This window comes from Nymphalis io, chromosome 29 (assembly GCF_905147045.1).
Source record: "Nymphalis io chromosome 29, ilAglIoxx1.1, whole genome shotgun sequence".
Classification (NCBI taxonomy): Eukaryota; Metazoa; Arthropoda; class Insecta; order Lepidoptera; family Nymphalidae; genus Nymphalis; species Nymphalis io.
In genome coordinates this window covers 914,518-930,332 of record NC_065916.1, presented here as the reverse complement: position 1 = coordinate 930,332, position 15,815 = coordinate 914,518, and the positions used below count along the sequence as shown (strand labels likewise).

Below are 15,815 nucleotides of genomic sequence, written 5' to 3'. Positions count from 1 at the left end.
TTTTACTTAATAAATAATTATTTAACGTAAAATTGTGGGAAGCAGCTTAAGTTGTCGGGATATTAAATATTTTTAAGTGGTTGCCCCAATTACGAAGCCAACTTCAGATAAAGTTAAAATAATAACCTACCTTTGTATTCGTCGCTGTCAATCACTATACTACGCGGAAAAAGAGATATAATTCATTATATATTTTGTTTTTGTCGGGTTCGACGCTAAAGTTTATCAGTTTTTCTTTGTTGGAAGTCGCCTTCTGCGCCAGTGAGTGTAAAGGCTGCACTTTCAACGGATCTATTTTCAATAATTTTCCCGTGTTCGATTATTAAACGTCGCAATATTTGGTAAGTTTTTTTTTTAATATTGCCCTTTGTCTACCTGCCCGTGGTGATTTCTTTTTAGTTTTTTTTTTATAAATCTAATCTCGTGTCGCTATCAAGTAATCAATTATATTGCCTTGTGATATAATATAAACATTTGTTCGTCTATAATAATCATTTTAAATCCTCAATAAATCACATTTTACAACAATAATGATAATTTTAGACATGTATTGGTTGTATTTGTTATCAAAAATTGCTGATCGCGTTGATTCATTAACTAGATTATGACGAGCTTATATTTTCAATTAATTCACCATTTTTAATCATTAATTAAAATTTATTTGATTGTTTGTACGCATTACATTAGGAATGACATAGTTCTATTTTTAAAATAATACGAGTTTTGCACACGAATTTGGAAAAATAGGATGTTTATATATTTTTAGATTTGCTGTAATAACTCAAATAATGAAATATGGAATTAAAAATGAAATAGGCAAGTAATCAATTTGTTTTTTATTTAGCAACATGAAGGCTGTATACGCTCTTGCTTGCCTTCTGGCTCTGTCTGCTGTTTCGGCAGAGGTCTGCTACAATGAGGTGTCAATGGAATGTGGAAGGGCAACTAATAGCTTAGGTAAGCAAATCAATTATCAAATACTTTGACACAGAAACAAACAGACCCCTAATATCGACATTGTTTTTTTATGGCTATTGATGAGGCTTAGAAAAATAACTAGCACATTAGTAATTTAAATTTTATTGTACAATAAATACAATGAATCACTATTCAAAGTGCATGATAAATTTATTCATATGTTACCTAACCTCTTTAAATGTTACTTTTTAATTTTATTCTGCCAAATAAACACAAAAGATATATTTATTGTTATTGATGTCCAATAATTAGGCTGATAAGTTTATTTATACAATTTATGTATATATTCTTATCTATTTACTTTGTATCAGTTTCTGTGTGTTTATAAACTTGGGAAACAAAATTTATTTATATTGTAATACATAACTGAAAGAGCTACTAAACCACTATAGATAAAATTTATAGCAGAATAGCAACATGTTTCAGAGAAGGTTTTATTATATAGTATTACTATATAAGTAGATGAGCTTTACAGTTTCATCTGCTTTAAATTTAGGCTATTGATGTGACAAGTGTGAATTTCATATTCTTGTTATTAACTTGTAATAGCTTGCTAAGAATAAATATATAACTTAACAATAATACGATGAAAACAAAAAAGAATTATAATAAAAGATCAATTGATTGTTACCTTTGACAGAATTTATTACCAAAAAAAATTAAACAAGACAAAGAGAGCCATAGACTAAAAAAACCTTTGTAGAATGAAACTAAGCGATTGATTAGACAGTCAATAATCAAAGTCATTTGTAATAAGCTACACACATTGACACTAGTGCTATTCTTATTAACTAGCTCTGCTTGTGACATCAGTTTGTGTATATACATACTGAAATGAGATAGAGCATATTCGTTTTCGCCGTTTAATTTCATTTGACCTATATGTTGGTCTTTAGTGTCAAAGACATAGACAACTGAGCTCACTGAATGCTTTGTCTCTCTCACACATATGATACATAAATGAAACACTAATTAATCCTTTAAATTTGTTGAAATATGAACATAGTTGTTGAAGATATTATTTATTATAATATCAACACCAACAAGAAGTACATTAATTAATACAATTGAGTCTTTAAACATAATATTATATAAATCGAGTGTCTCCTTAATTATAGGTGTTGCAAAATATGTCAACATTTCGAGTTATAAAAATAAAATAATTTGAAATATTAAAATATTTATAACAACGACAAATAGAAAAGATATTAACAATTAATTATTATAAAATTATCACATGATTAAATTATATATAAAATTATTAAATTATAAATATCTGAGAACACTTATAATTTTTGAATATGATTAAAAGCAAACAAAAGTAAGAGGTACCTTCTTTGTCTTCATAAATATAAAAAAAAGAAGTTAAAAACAAATTTTATACATTATTATTGAGAAAAAAATAGATAATTTTAGAAAAAAATTTGCCATGTAAACTATTTGTATTATTAAACACTCATTTGCCTAATATAAAGATATATAAGTTGAGGCGAATAGTATATTATATCCCATAGTGAAAAACCAAGCTCAATATCAAGATAATTGTACAAGTTCATGGAATTGTTCTAGAATATTCCTAAGTTCATTGTGACTTGTGATATTGTGACGGATAAGATAAATCATAGACAGTTGATATGCTAATACAATAACCTTTATTGACTGTCATATATCTACCACCGGTATTTCCTGCGAAAGAAACCAGTGAGTTTTTTTTTATATCTCCGAAACCGAAACAGCCTGTGAATGTCCCAATGCTGGGCTAAAGGCCTCCTCTCCTCATTTTGAGGAGAGGAGGCCTTTTATCTCATTATTTACAGTTATATTTAATATACAATAATAGTTGTATTTTTTTTATTTGAAGTGGCCTTCCAGTTATCTTATTTCCAAGGTGTGCAATCATCTAAAAAGTCATTGGTTGTGTAATATTCTTTAACATATATATATATTATATTTTCCCCTCCTCTTACAAGCCTTCAAACGAGGCGTGAAGAGGCATCTTGCGGGCAGGCAAGGCGAAGGCGGCTAGTGCAGAACATTTTTCCCGTCTGTACTGGCCGTCGTCGCGTTTGGACTCTACTACCACTTACCATCAGGTGGAGTTGAGTCATTAGCTCTCGGCGAATATAAAAAAAAAACAACAAGCGTTCCTTAACAAATCTTTTAAATTTCACAATTGAATATTTTTGAACGTTCCGGGATCCTGTTGTGAAAGCTTCAAGCTTGCTTCATACTAAACTTCATCGAAATCGGTTATGTTGTTTAACCAGCTTACATTTTGGGTTTAGACTTACTTAGAGGTATTGTCGCGTTTATAATATTAGCATAGATAAAAAAGTCCGATAAAATCCAGTGAATATGGCAAAAAAACTTTGCCAAAGCTTGCAGGAGCCTGTTCGGAACAAGCTCCCTAACGAATTTTCATGTTTTTTAAAAAAACTATTTCATTGTAGCATTCATACGAAAACGACGCGACGACATTTTTATTAAAATATAACGTGTAATAAAGCTAAAGGGCAAACAAACATAATTGTTTTTAAAATTATTTTATGATAATATATATTTAGTTTTAATTTATAAAAAGAGTATTTGTTTGTTTTAATTTTATTTAATTAATCACTCAATGTTTTTTTGTCTTTTTTTTTTGTTTTTTTGTTTTATTGTATAAATGACCTTTAATAACCTTTCACGCAAGCCTTTTAAGCTAAACACCTGCATATATTAAACTCAAAAATATTCCTAGCTCTGCCCAGCTGTAACGCAATCTATGGAAACTTCGGTCGCCAAGGAAATGTCGCTAACGAGCTGCAGGCGTACGCCAACCTGCACCTCCGCAGGTCTTACGAGTACCTGCTATCTGCTGCTTATTACAACAACTACCAGACGAACAGGGATGGCTTCCACAAGCTCTTCAAGAAGCTCTCAGATGACGCGTGGGCGAAGACAGTTGAGATTATCCAACACGTGACCAAAAGAGGTATGTTGTACTATTTTATGTATTTCCAGCCAGTAACGTTATTTGACAAATTAAAAAATATGGCCTCTACTGTTTTAATATATGCATAAAAGATAAATTTAAAACTATCTTTAAATAGCGATATATTCGCACTGCTATTGATTTCGAGCATTAATGTTGCTCTAAGCCAAGCGATAGCTGCCTGTGACATTTCTTACAATGCCAGGCTATGGGCGTTGGTGACTTACCATCAGGTGGCCCATATGCTCGTCCGCCAACCTATACTATAAAAAAAAAGAAAATCCGTTTTGTATTTTCAGAGATTAGCGTGTACATACAGACAGACAAATGCATTTTCATGTTTAATATAAGGTTTCATTGAAATCGGATGACAGTGATAAAAATTATCGTTCTTTATAGATAATTTTAAATCCATCCTCTATACATATAATAAAACAGTAGAAACCGTCTGTCTGTACGTTATATGAATCTATCAAAAAAATGAGCGGGCCTTGAAAAAATCTTAAAAGTACATATAAATGCAATTTTTTTATATATCGTAATAAAAGCGACTTAAACGCAGAGGAAGTTGCAATGCTAGATTGGAACCCACGATCCGTCAAGAACTACATGCCACTATCCACTGGACTTGAAGCTTTATATTGAAATAAATATACTCAAAAATAATGTCACCCCCAGGCGGCACCATGGACTTCCGTTCTCGCAGCTCTCTGGAGACAGAAGCCAAGGACAGCACTCTGGAGCTGCAAGAATTGGAGTCGCTCGCTCACGCTCTGGACACACAGAAGGAAATCGCTGAACGCGCCTTCTTCATCCACCAGGAGGCTACCAGGAACAACCACAAGACCCATGATCCTGAGGTGAGCTGATCTTTACATTCTAGATTTCCCGTCACAGTATATCTATATATATAAAAAAATATCTGAACTACTGACATAATAACGCACAGCCCAAACCACTGAGGCCTAGCACTATGAAAATTTGCATACGGGTTTTACACAGTAGGCTAGCAGTATCGAAGGATTTTTGGAAACTTAAACCGTAGATTAGTGTAAATAAACTCACATTCATATTTATTATTCGAATGAGTTTTAAGGATTATATAAATATAACAGTAACAGCCTGTCAATGTCCCACTGCTGGGCTAAGACCTCCTATCCTTTTTTGAGGAGGAGGTTTTCGAGCTTATTCCACCACGCTGCTCCAATGTGGATTGGTGGAATACACAGAATTTTAGTGAAATTAGACACATGCAGGTTTCCTCACGATGTTTTACTTCACCGTCAAGCACGAGATGAATTATAATCACAATTTAAGCACATGAATATTCAGTGGTGCTTGCCCGGGTTTTAACCCACGATCATCGGTTAAGATTCACGCGTTCTAACCACTGGGCCATCTCTGCATAAAAATGATATAATATATAATTTCATTCATAAACAGATCGCACAGTATTTGGAGGAAGAATTCATCGAAGACCAGGCGAAGACAGTTCGCGACCTAGCCGGACACACATCTGATCTCAAGCAGTTCATCACGGCCAACGAGGGCAAGGACCTCTCTCTGGCCCTCTACCTCTTCGATGAGTACCTCCAGAAAGTAGTCTAAATTAATATCTCAAATTAATTAAAATTGTCATTATATCATATTAGTAAGTGTTATGGCAACACTGCAAATTATCCTGTCATTATATCCGCCATATTAGTAAGTGTTTTGGCAACACCGCGTACAAAATATAGGCTGTTAGTTTGTGATTTATTATTTCGTCAGTCACTATTTTTTAATTTAAGTATAAAAAATGTATGCGCATTATTGATTTTTTCAGTTATTTTCAAATAAAAATTTAATAATCACCGTTATTTGTTTTTTTATTTATACCAACACTCGTATTTATTTATTCTTCTCAAGTTTCCGAACGGCGTCGCCGCGTGTGTAGACCCCCCCCCCTTAGGTTGTGTCCTATGTCCTTTTTGTATCCCTGTATAAAATTACAAAATCATGGGTTGAGTAGCTTTATTATTATTATGAAATAGGTAGGCACCTGATGGTAAGTGGTCACCGTGTCATTCAATATCATAGGATTCACAGGATAATAGATTTCGAAACATTTAGATAGGTAGAAGTTGCTCACATCCTTAAGCAACTAGAAAAAAAACTGACGACGTTCAATCAGCTGAACATAATATACTCTTTAATCATATATAAGAACATTCTCGATCAAGTCGCTTTTAAACAAGAAACTAAATTCAAGTCCGTTTAGAGCATAATAATCGGTTAAACATATAACATTCCTAAGCAGGCTTTACTTTATTTTCAACTATGTTAAATTTAAAAAAATTTTCACACCTAAATAATTTGAATTAAACAACAGCTTGAAACTTCAGGAATTTATAAAACAATGTTAAAATATACGTGATAAATCCGTTTATAGTTGTTTAATTTGTAATAATCCCGAAACCTAAGAAATCATTACCCAAATATTTTTTGTTTGCGGCCTACGATTCCATGTCTAACACGTGTTTATGGCCCCTATAAAGAAAAGTATCGCTGAGCTACAGCATAGACTAACGAACAGTTTTTTTTTCAAAAGTCAAATATTTTTGTTCAATATAGAAGCGTTACACTTGCTCATTGATTGTCATAAATCTACCAACGGTTCTGAAATAAACACCTCAGACCTGAGAAGAACCGGGGAAAGAAACACAGCGATTATTTTTATTTTTTTAAACTTAACTTCATATATATATTTAGTATCTAGAAGTGATAATGATTTAAAATACACCTCGAATTGTTTTTTTTTTTTAAAAAGAACATCAAATCATACAAATTGATGTAAATAACTCAATTATTTATAAAAATCCAAATAACACAATTGAACATTCAACAAGTCACAAGTCACGCCAATAATGAATTAATCACTTCACCTTTCTGTTCATTAACAAAATGGAGGTTTTAAATTAGCGTGCGTCTTTTTTTAACAACGTTGTTGTATGGATCAATGAGTCACGTAACTATATATTTTTTTCGCCCCTGTGTGAGGGGGGGCAGGTACGCTATGTCGTTTCCATACCGCGTACGGTACCCTGGTACGGTGATTGTATGTGTGTAAAATTACATAATAATCGATTAATAAGTAAGACGTGACTAGCGAAAAACACACACTTTCGCATTTATAATATTAATAACGAAAACTGAATAAAATCCTTAAACTGCAGCTATAAAATCTTATCCATATAAAAATGTATGTTTTGAATATCAAAGCTGACATTTGGAAAATAATAAAATAATAATAAATAAATACACTACGGGAAAATATCCGTGCAAAGTCGGGACTGGTAGCTAGAACATCATAAACTTGAAATATATAATAATAAGGTTATTAGTTTGTGCCAATCGTTAGTTATGCAGCATAGTTTCACAAATGTCATGATTACATTACAAAATGTTCAAATATAATACATATCCTTGACTGTATATGTCGTACACATATGTCTGATAAGCATTTACAATTAGTATACAATTTTGAAATAAGTACCTACAGGCGCGCGATACTTAAGCACGCGACAGGTCTGAACTTGCTTTCGCAAATATTAAATTTAAAAAAAAACCTTTGCGAATGAAATACGAAGTGTTTAATAAAAAAAAACATATTGTGTTTTGTTTAATATTAGATTTAATATAAAAAACACTAAAATTAAGACACAAATAATTTAAACTAAAAATATTTACAAATCGCACGCTTACAGCTTATAAAATCATGACACCTTCGTTCGTCACTGCGGCGCATTCACGATAATAATGTACCGAGTTACCGAGCTCGAGGCGCGTACGTACTGACAGACAATACTGTATAAATAACATTAGCGTGGTCTTGGGACCGGAGTAGCAAAACACGACGCTTAAATCTGAGAGTTTCAAATGTGTAACACGATTTCCTTATGTGTATATTTTTTAATGTTTTAAAATGTAAAGAGAATTGAATGCCTTGTTGGTCTATGGGTAGTTCGCAGCGTTCTCGTCTAATCCCGCAATCGCTGAAATTCAAATTTGGTGGAGGTTATTTGGATTTTCGTTGAATTACTCATTACACTTTGATTTAATTTACACTCAAACCCCGTCCCGTTTTTAATATTCACTTGTTTTTAAATCTACCAATCGAAGAATGTCTGTCATAAAAGTCGTGTCCAGTACAATAAAGCCTTTAGATTGCTGATGGGGTTGCCTCGCTTCTGTAGTGCTTCAGGGATGTTCGCTGAATCGAATATAGACTGTTTTTACGCATTAATCCGAAAAAAGTGTGCATCCTTGGTTCACAGGGCCAGTGCGGGCCAGCTCATACAAAATTCTAATCATGGTTGCTAACAGACTAGACTGTATATTTATAAAACGCTGTTGTAAAGTTTCAGCTGGACCAGTAAATTGTATAAGTAGTAGATAGTAGTGTTTATTTTATTTTTTTGTAATTTTGTACATGAGTCTTGTTACTTGAATAAATAAATTATTATTATTATTTACATTATTTATTATCAAAATATATTTTATAGAAACACTTAAAAAATATCATTGAGACATTATTAAGCGGAACACTTAGCTAATATCTATCAACATCATTTTTATCAGATAAAACATTAATATTCATTACTCAATAAAAAATAATTTTATCTATGGTTCTCATCTCAGGTATTTTTATAAACATATCGAAAGCCAATTGAAATGTTCGTATTACGAAACTCCTTTGTCTAAGTTGCTATGGTTATCCAAAGATGACAGATTGACATTGCTATCAACATAGATATTATAATCGGATCGTTTTATTTATCAATATGTTATATACGTGACTGATAATTTGATCTATAACTATGAATGTATTCAACCTTTTTTGACCTCGGATTAAAATACAATCATAGTATATGTCAACTTTGCACAGATAAAATTAATGGTAATAATTGTTATGCCAAAATTTTTTTTTTTATAATTTTGTCAGCGATCGTAATAAACGCTCGGATAGATAATTTTGTTTCCGACTACTGAACTGTAAGCTATATCTCAATAAATGTTGTCCTCGGTAAGTCTCAAGAGAGATTAGCGAACTGCGCAGAACATATTATAGTACACAAGTGTGTGCGCAAACACAGGTGCACTCTTTATTCCCTAACCCTCATAATCCGATGGATAAATTTAAATTATAGTATTTTTTACATTACGATATATATATATATATATATATATATATATATATCGTATGTGTGTTTTATATATATATATATATATATATATATATATATATATATATATATATATAAAACACACGCAAGTATAGCCCTCAGTGGTCTTCCTTTTCGATCTGTAGGCGTCCTAAATACATTCTTATTGCTCTCGATGATAAGATTAAATCGGTCAATATCAACACGATAGGTTAGAGTAAACACCGACCCCGCCGGCGAGGTCGAGATCCCTCTTTTATTATAACCCGTCTGCGCTTAGGTGTATGACGGGGTCATTGCACACATAGTGTTCTCCTTCCTGACATCGACGGTGTCCTAAGCAGAGGTTCGGCTTTACAGAAGGCGCTCTTAGGACACGCGTATTCTGAGCCCTTAAATGGGCTACCAACTTCCGGCTGAGTATCTTAAAGACCCCCGCCCGGTGACAAAATTAAAAATTAAATAGCTACAGTACAAATCATAACCGCGTGGAATGGTCGCAAGAATGCTACTGCATTTCCTTGTTAAATCGCATTTCCGGGACACCAAAACTCCCAGTAGAAGCAATGAGGTGTTATTCGTCTAAATTATATTTTATAATCTATGGGTTCCAATGTTTATTTACCCAACCCCCCACTTCCTCATGTCGGCGAAGCCGTAGTCAGAATATTGTATAGTAAACAAAATTATATAACCAAAAATAACACAGTACTTGCACTTTCGATTTATTTGGCAACCGTTCAAAGTGCAACAAAAGAAATATTTGTCGAGAAAGTATACAATGTTATATAGTGACAAATTGTGTATATAAGGTAATTGCGTGTATATAGATCGCTCTATCTATTTAAAACGTGGCGCAGAACGATATCCCACTTTGTTAATAAAGATTGTGTTTTAAAAGGATTAAATTTATTATTTCTTTATTCACTCAATAACTTATTCAGTTGATATGTAACTTTTACAATTTGATAGTTTGTAGTTACAAGACGCATAGACTTATGTATTAATTTTTATAAAGAATTCTAGTAGGCTTTCAATTGTAATGTTTTTCAAGAAATTTTTCATTTTTATCCCACTGTGGTATTTGGTGGGTACGACACACCCAAGGGGGTTCGGATCCTATCACCTAAGGCTTTCACATTGCAGAGTATATTTATTTTCTATCTTATCATATAAACGTTGTAAGAAACCAAACGTCTGTATGAGTACTTTGAACAAACTAACCTTAATTTCGTTAAATTCTTAAATGTATCTAATTTCACTGAAATTCTGCCACATGTGTATTCTACCAACTCGCACTGGAGCAGCGCGGTGTAATAAGCTCCAAACCTTCTCAAAAAGGAAGAGGAGACCTTTAGCCCAGCAGTGGGACATTCACAGGCTGTTACGGAATTTTATTCGCATGTCGTTATACTTTAGTAGGTTTGGCGCACATACACATGTGGCACTTTTCATTGTTTTTTTTTGACAACAAAGTGATGCTTGTTATGGGTTGAACCCGTAATCAAAAAAAAAATTAATTAAATATTATTATTATATTACTAGCTTCCGCCCACAGCTTTATCCGATATTTTTTTCGTTAGGTACCCTATGTCTTCTGTACCCCTAACGTAATTCAATATCATAATGATCGGTTTAGTAGTTAAGACTTGAAAGCGTGACAGACAAATGAACAAAATCACTAACTCACTTATTAGTAAGGATTTATTTTTATATGCGCCGTAAAGGCAAATGACTCTACTCCACCTGATGGTAAGTGGTAGTAGAGTCCAAACGCGACGACGGCCTGTACAGTCGAGAAGAATGTTCTGCAGTAGCCGCCCCCGCCTTGCAGCCAGCAAGCCTCTTAACGCCTCGTTTGAAGGAACCCAGTTTGTAAGAGGAGTGGAACACGTAAGCTGGTAAGGAATTTCATTTTTTGGAAAACCTTTTTTTATATAGGAAGGCGGACGAGCTTATGGGCCACCTGATGGTAAGTGGTCACCAACGCCCATAGACATTGGCATTGTAAGAAATGTTAACCATCGCTTACATCACCAATGCGCCACCAACCTTGGGAACTAAGCTGTTATGTCCCTTGTGCCTGTAATTACACTGGCTCACTCTTCAAATCGGAATACAGCAATACCAAGTACTGCTGTTTTGCGGTAGAATATCTGATGAGTGGGCAGTAAAAAAACCTCCACTACTGTATTTTTGCACGCATTTATTTTATAATTTTAAATTCATATACAAACTTAATACAAACAAATAAGGAGTCATTTTTTGTAATCTTTTAATGAAAACAAAACTACTTGACCAACATACTAAACTTATACCAGAAGATGCAGCGCGTTCCGGAGAAGGTTTTAGTATATAACTGACTATTGACGTGACATTGTTTCATGTAATTGTTTAAAATAAAACAACAATGGGTATAGAGCTATTTAATGATTCGCGATTATTCCGACTCGCTGGAGTCCGAGGCGGCGTCCTCCACGTCCACGTTGAACTTGTACTCCTGGTCGGCGCCCAGGTAGGCGTCCGACATGAAGTACAGCGTGTACGTGTGTCTGCCGGCAGCGCCGCACACGAAGTCCAACCGCACCTTGGCGGAGCGGCCCAGCGACACGCGCTTGATCGACAGCAGCGTGTTCGTTTTGGGGTCGCCGATCACCACCCACCAGCCCTCTTCGCGTTTCTGGAAATAATATTTAAATATTTCATATTATTAGTATATTTAATTTAAATTATTTTGTTATAATTTATAATAAGGTATGACGTAATATTTTTCTGTTAAGTGGTAACTGTCTTTTTAATATTTTTATGTTGGCAACATGGTCTTTTAAAAAAGGCGGCAAAGGGAATTGTTTTTTTATTTTATTTATAGAATAGGAAGGCGGACGAGCATATGGGCCACCTGATGGTAAGTGGTCACCAAACGCCCTTAGACATTGGCATTATAAGAAATGTCAACCATCGCTTATAGCCAATGCGCCACCAACCTTTCGAACTAAGATTTTATGTCCCTTGTGCCTGTAATTACACTGGCTCACCCACCCTTCAAACCGGAACACAACAATATCAAGTATTGCTGTTTTGCGGTAGAATATCTGATGAGTGGGTGGTACCTACCCAGAAGAGCTTGCACAAAGCCCTACCACCAGTATTATTATAGAAAAACTAATATATAGCCGAGATGGCTTAGTGGTTAGAACACGTGAATCTTAAACGATGAAAGTGGGTTCAAGCCCGGGCAAGCACCGCAGAATTTTCATGTGCTTAATTCATCTAGTACTTGACGGTGAAGGAAAACATTGTGAGGAAACCTGCATATGTCTAATTTCACTGAAATTCTGTCACATGTGTCTAGTACTATCCTCATTGGAGCAGCGTTTTGGAATAAGCGCAAAACCTTCTCCTCAAAAGGAGAGGTCTTAGCCCAGCAGTGGGACATTAACAGGGTGTTACTGTACTATAGAAAAAACTTATACATTATAAGATTAAACTTGCGCATCATTATGTAAACGATTAAAAACGACATGACTTAATTAAAAGTTGCTCAAATTTGAACACACCTTCGGCTACAAGCATTGAACGAGTAGAAATTAACCAACCTGGGGGAAGAATGGTGCGATGACCGGCCCCACGATCTCATCTTCCCTCTCGAGGGACACTTCGACCACTATCGGCTTTCCGGCGCGCAGGCGACGCTCGTTCTTCACCTGATCCAAACAATTCAAATATTTTATTATTCAAATCGAATTATATAAAAGGTAGGCATATATTAAGACTTTGTATCATCATGTCGCAGTATCTAATTTAATACAAAAAATATTTAGATATTGATCTCTACAAACGACTATGAATGTATTTATCGTATATACATTAACATATTTTTTTATCATTTCCTGACGTTTCAAACACTTTACAGTGTCCGTGGTCACGTGCAGTTGTTTAATTCAAACTTTTTAGTGTGTTAAAAAAAACCCCTGAAATTGAAAAAAGTTGCAAATAAGAAAACACCGGATTGGTCAACCACAAAAGCCCGGCGGTTGAGTTGAGCTGAATTAAATTATTAGATATACCAGCGGTTCAGTTCTACCAAGAAGAACCGGCAAGAATCTTAGTAGTTTATATTTTTCATTAAACATATTTAATATGTAATTGTACGTTTTATTACCTCATATGTCAATTCGACGTTGGGGTATCGGTTGCAGAACCTGGCCACGTCAGCCATCTCGGTAGGCGACAGCTGCAGCAGCTTGGCTCTGGCACCATCCTCCAGTTCCATCACGTCGAACACCGTCTCAACACTCTGGGGAAAATACAAAAGACCATCAGATTGTAATCATCAAGAATATTGCTTTAGGATATACTATTGGGCAAAGACCACTTTCCATTTGTGTTTATAATTAATCTCGTGCTTGATGGTGAAGGAAAACATCGTGAGGAAATCTGCATGTGTCTAATATCATTGAAATTCTACCACATGTGTATTCTACCAACCCGTATTGGAGCAGCGTGGTGGAATAAGCTCCAAACCTTCTTCTCAAAAGGGAGAGGAGGCCTTGGCCCAGCAGTAGGACATTTACAGGCTTCCTCTACAATAGATATGACAGGTCCTACATGTATAAATATGGCAGTAGTTCAAATAGATCCTAAGCAGCAGGTCTGTGATAAAAATCCATCAAAACCTATCAGCTGCGTGTCAAAATAAACATTTTGCATCAATACCCGATCTCCAACTCCTCACCTTATCAGCACATCTCTGCACCAGCTCGGGTGTGAAGTGTGGCAACTGCCTCAGGTACGAATCCTTGGCCCACATTGCCTGTGTGACCATCTGTGCGAGCTCCATGGCCGCTACGGCCGGGGACAGCCAGCCGCTGCTGGAGACTACGTCCACACACGCCTGGATCAATCTTATAGCCTGAAAATAAATAATACAAATTTTATTATTACATACTAAAAATTATTAATATTATTAAGTGAGTTTTTTTTGTTTTTAACGCTTCCTACTCATTCTATTATGATAATATTTTGTATACATTTTGTTAGGGGTATAGAAAAGTACAAAGGGTTACCCCCCTATTCAAGCGCGTTATTATACCGCGAAATACCGGCAAGAATATCACTAGTTACTATTTTCCACCATTTCAATTAAAAAGTTATGTCAATTTTAATACAATTAAATTAATTTAAAACCTGTCTAAACGCCAATAAATACTAACTTAACCCTTTTTTATTATCTATATAATATTGTATTGAGTATTTATCTCATTTATTAATGTTTTTGATGTGTAAACATCTTAGCGCTCGGTACATGGTAGCGGCTAACTGAGAGTTCTACCGTCAGATGACGTCAGCGTAAGATTAGTTATTGTAAGTGCGTTAATGTGTGCGTGCGTGCGTGAGATCGGTACACGAGCTCACGTGTTTACACGTCAAATCTCGGCACTTCCCCCTTTTTTTTTAAATTAGGCAACAAGACCTTTAAGAGAACTTCCAAGCCTCAACCGGAGCTTTATAAATATAACTGGCTAACCTTTGTGAGAACGATCGCCGTATCCGCTTGTAACTCAGCCGGGAGCTGCATGCGTGACAAGTGCGCTTGCAAAAGCACATGCGCCTTGACATGCGGCTCGTTGTATTTCACCGTACCACCTGACGGTGTCGCCGGCTTGTGTGGTACCCTGCAAACATTCGAACAAACATAAATATTAAATTTTTATATTTATTATTTTATAATTATTATATTTTTCGTTGATGCTGTATATAGTATATATTTATATTATATACTTGTAATTTTGTATGTACTGATAATATAATTTATTTATTGATATACATATAATATGTGTATTTTATATTTACATTTGTTTATTGGTTTTGTTTTAATTAAATATTTATATTATTTCATTCATACCACCACCTACCTCATATCCTATCTGTTACTCACTCCGTTGGTTGCCTGGAAGAGATCGCTATGTAGCGATAAGGTCGCCATAATTGTACATTTATTTAGGCAGTATACATGTTTTGTATTTTTCTCTTTGTGGTGTGGTGTACAATAAAGTATAAAGTAAAAGTAAAGTAAATTTATCGAAACGAATTATACTTACTTCGCTGCCAAAGCTTTTATGATGTTCTCCTCGCGATGCCTGATACAGAGGTCGGAGTACTCGGCGGCTGACGATATTATCTCCAGGAGACCACGGATCTTCGTCTTCGAAGTCAACGAGAGACTGAAGAGCTCTGAAATATAAACAAAAAATAATTATACCTTTTTTTTGTATTAAAAAATCAAAAAAAAATCGGCAACTAATTTTCATCAACACATCTGCTTTTTTGAACTTTACAATATAAATAACACTGGATTTAGGGGACGAGCGGGGGGGGGGGGCGAAGAAAATGTGGATGGATTGCGTAAGAAAGGATATGTGTATGAAAGTGGGAAGTGCTGAGATGACGTAACAGAGAGAAGTGGAAGGAAAAAAGATCTTGTTCCGACCCCACGTAGTGGGATAAGGGTAGGAAGAAGAAGACAATGTAAATTACACTACCAATATTATAAATGCGAATGTAAATCCGTCTGTTTGTTTCTAACCTTATCACGACTTGATAACATTGGTTGAAATTGACATTGAAACAGCTTTAGTTCTTATCCAGATAGAAATATA

General features: G+C 34.7%; 2 protein-coding genes across 2 annotated transcripts in view; one reads left to right on the top strand and one right to left on the bottom strand.

Annotated features, from left to right (window-relative positions):
- The first annotated feature begins 89 nt into the window (after positions 1-89).
- Positions 90-5,811, top strand: LOC126779644 (uncharacterized). The gene is made up of 5 exons (XM_050503796.1): positions 90-341; positions 845-957; positions 3,719-3,952; positions 4,631-4,812; positions 5,396-5,811. Exons 2-5 carry the CDS (start codon positions 849-851, stop codon positions 5,558-5,560), a joined length of 690 nt encoding a protein of 229 aa, XP_050359753.1. The 5' UTR covers positions 90-341; positions 845-848; the 3' UTR covers positions 5,561-5,811.
- A 5,756-nt stretch (positions 5,812-11,567) lies between these two features.
- The window catches only part of LOC126779435 (putative U5 small nuclear ribonucleoprotein 200 kDa helicase), a 38,813-nt gene continuing 34,565 nt past the window's right edge, over positions 11,568-15,815 (bottom strand). The window contains exons 35-40 of the mRNA XM_050503357.1: positions 15,258-15,390; positions 14,684-14,831; positions 13,892-14,068; positions 13,319-13,453; positions 12,753-12,860; positions 11,568-11,836 (exon numbers count right to left, since the gene is read on the bottom strand). Of these exons, the coding sequence (XP_050359314.1) occupies positions 11,597-11,836; positions 12,753-12,860; positions 13,319-13,453; positions 13,892-14,068; positions 14,684-14,831; positions 15,258-15,390 (941 nt within the window). The 3' untranslated portion in view covers positions 11,568-11,596. The remainder of the gene's footprint in view (positions 11,837-12,752; positions 12,861-13,318; positions 13,454-13,891; positions 14,069-14,683; positions 14,832-15,257; positions 15,391-15,815) is intronic.

What these genes read in the sequence shown, in the direction of transcription:
- LOC126779644 (XM_050503796.1), top strand. Translation starts at nt 849, where the DNA reads ATGAAGGCTGTATACGCTCTTGCTTGCCTTCTGGCTCTGTCTGCTGTT. An exon ending in AAGGGCAACTAATAGCTTAG is followed by an intron (nt 958 to 3,718) that starts GTAAGCAAATCA and finishes AAATATTCCTAG; the next exon opens with CTCTGCCCAGCTGTAACGCA. An exon ending in ACAAGACCCATGATCCTGAG is followed by an intron (nt 4,813 to 5,395) that starts GTGAGCTGATCT and finishes ATTCATAAACAG; the next exon opens with ATCGCACAGTATTTGGAGGA.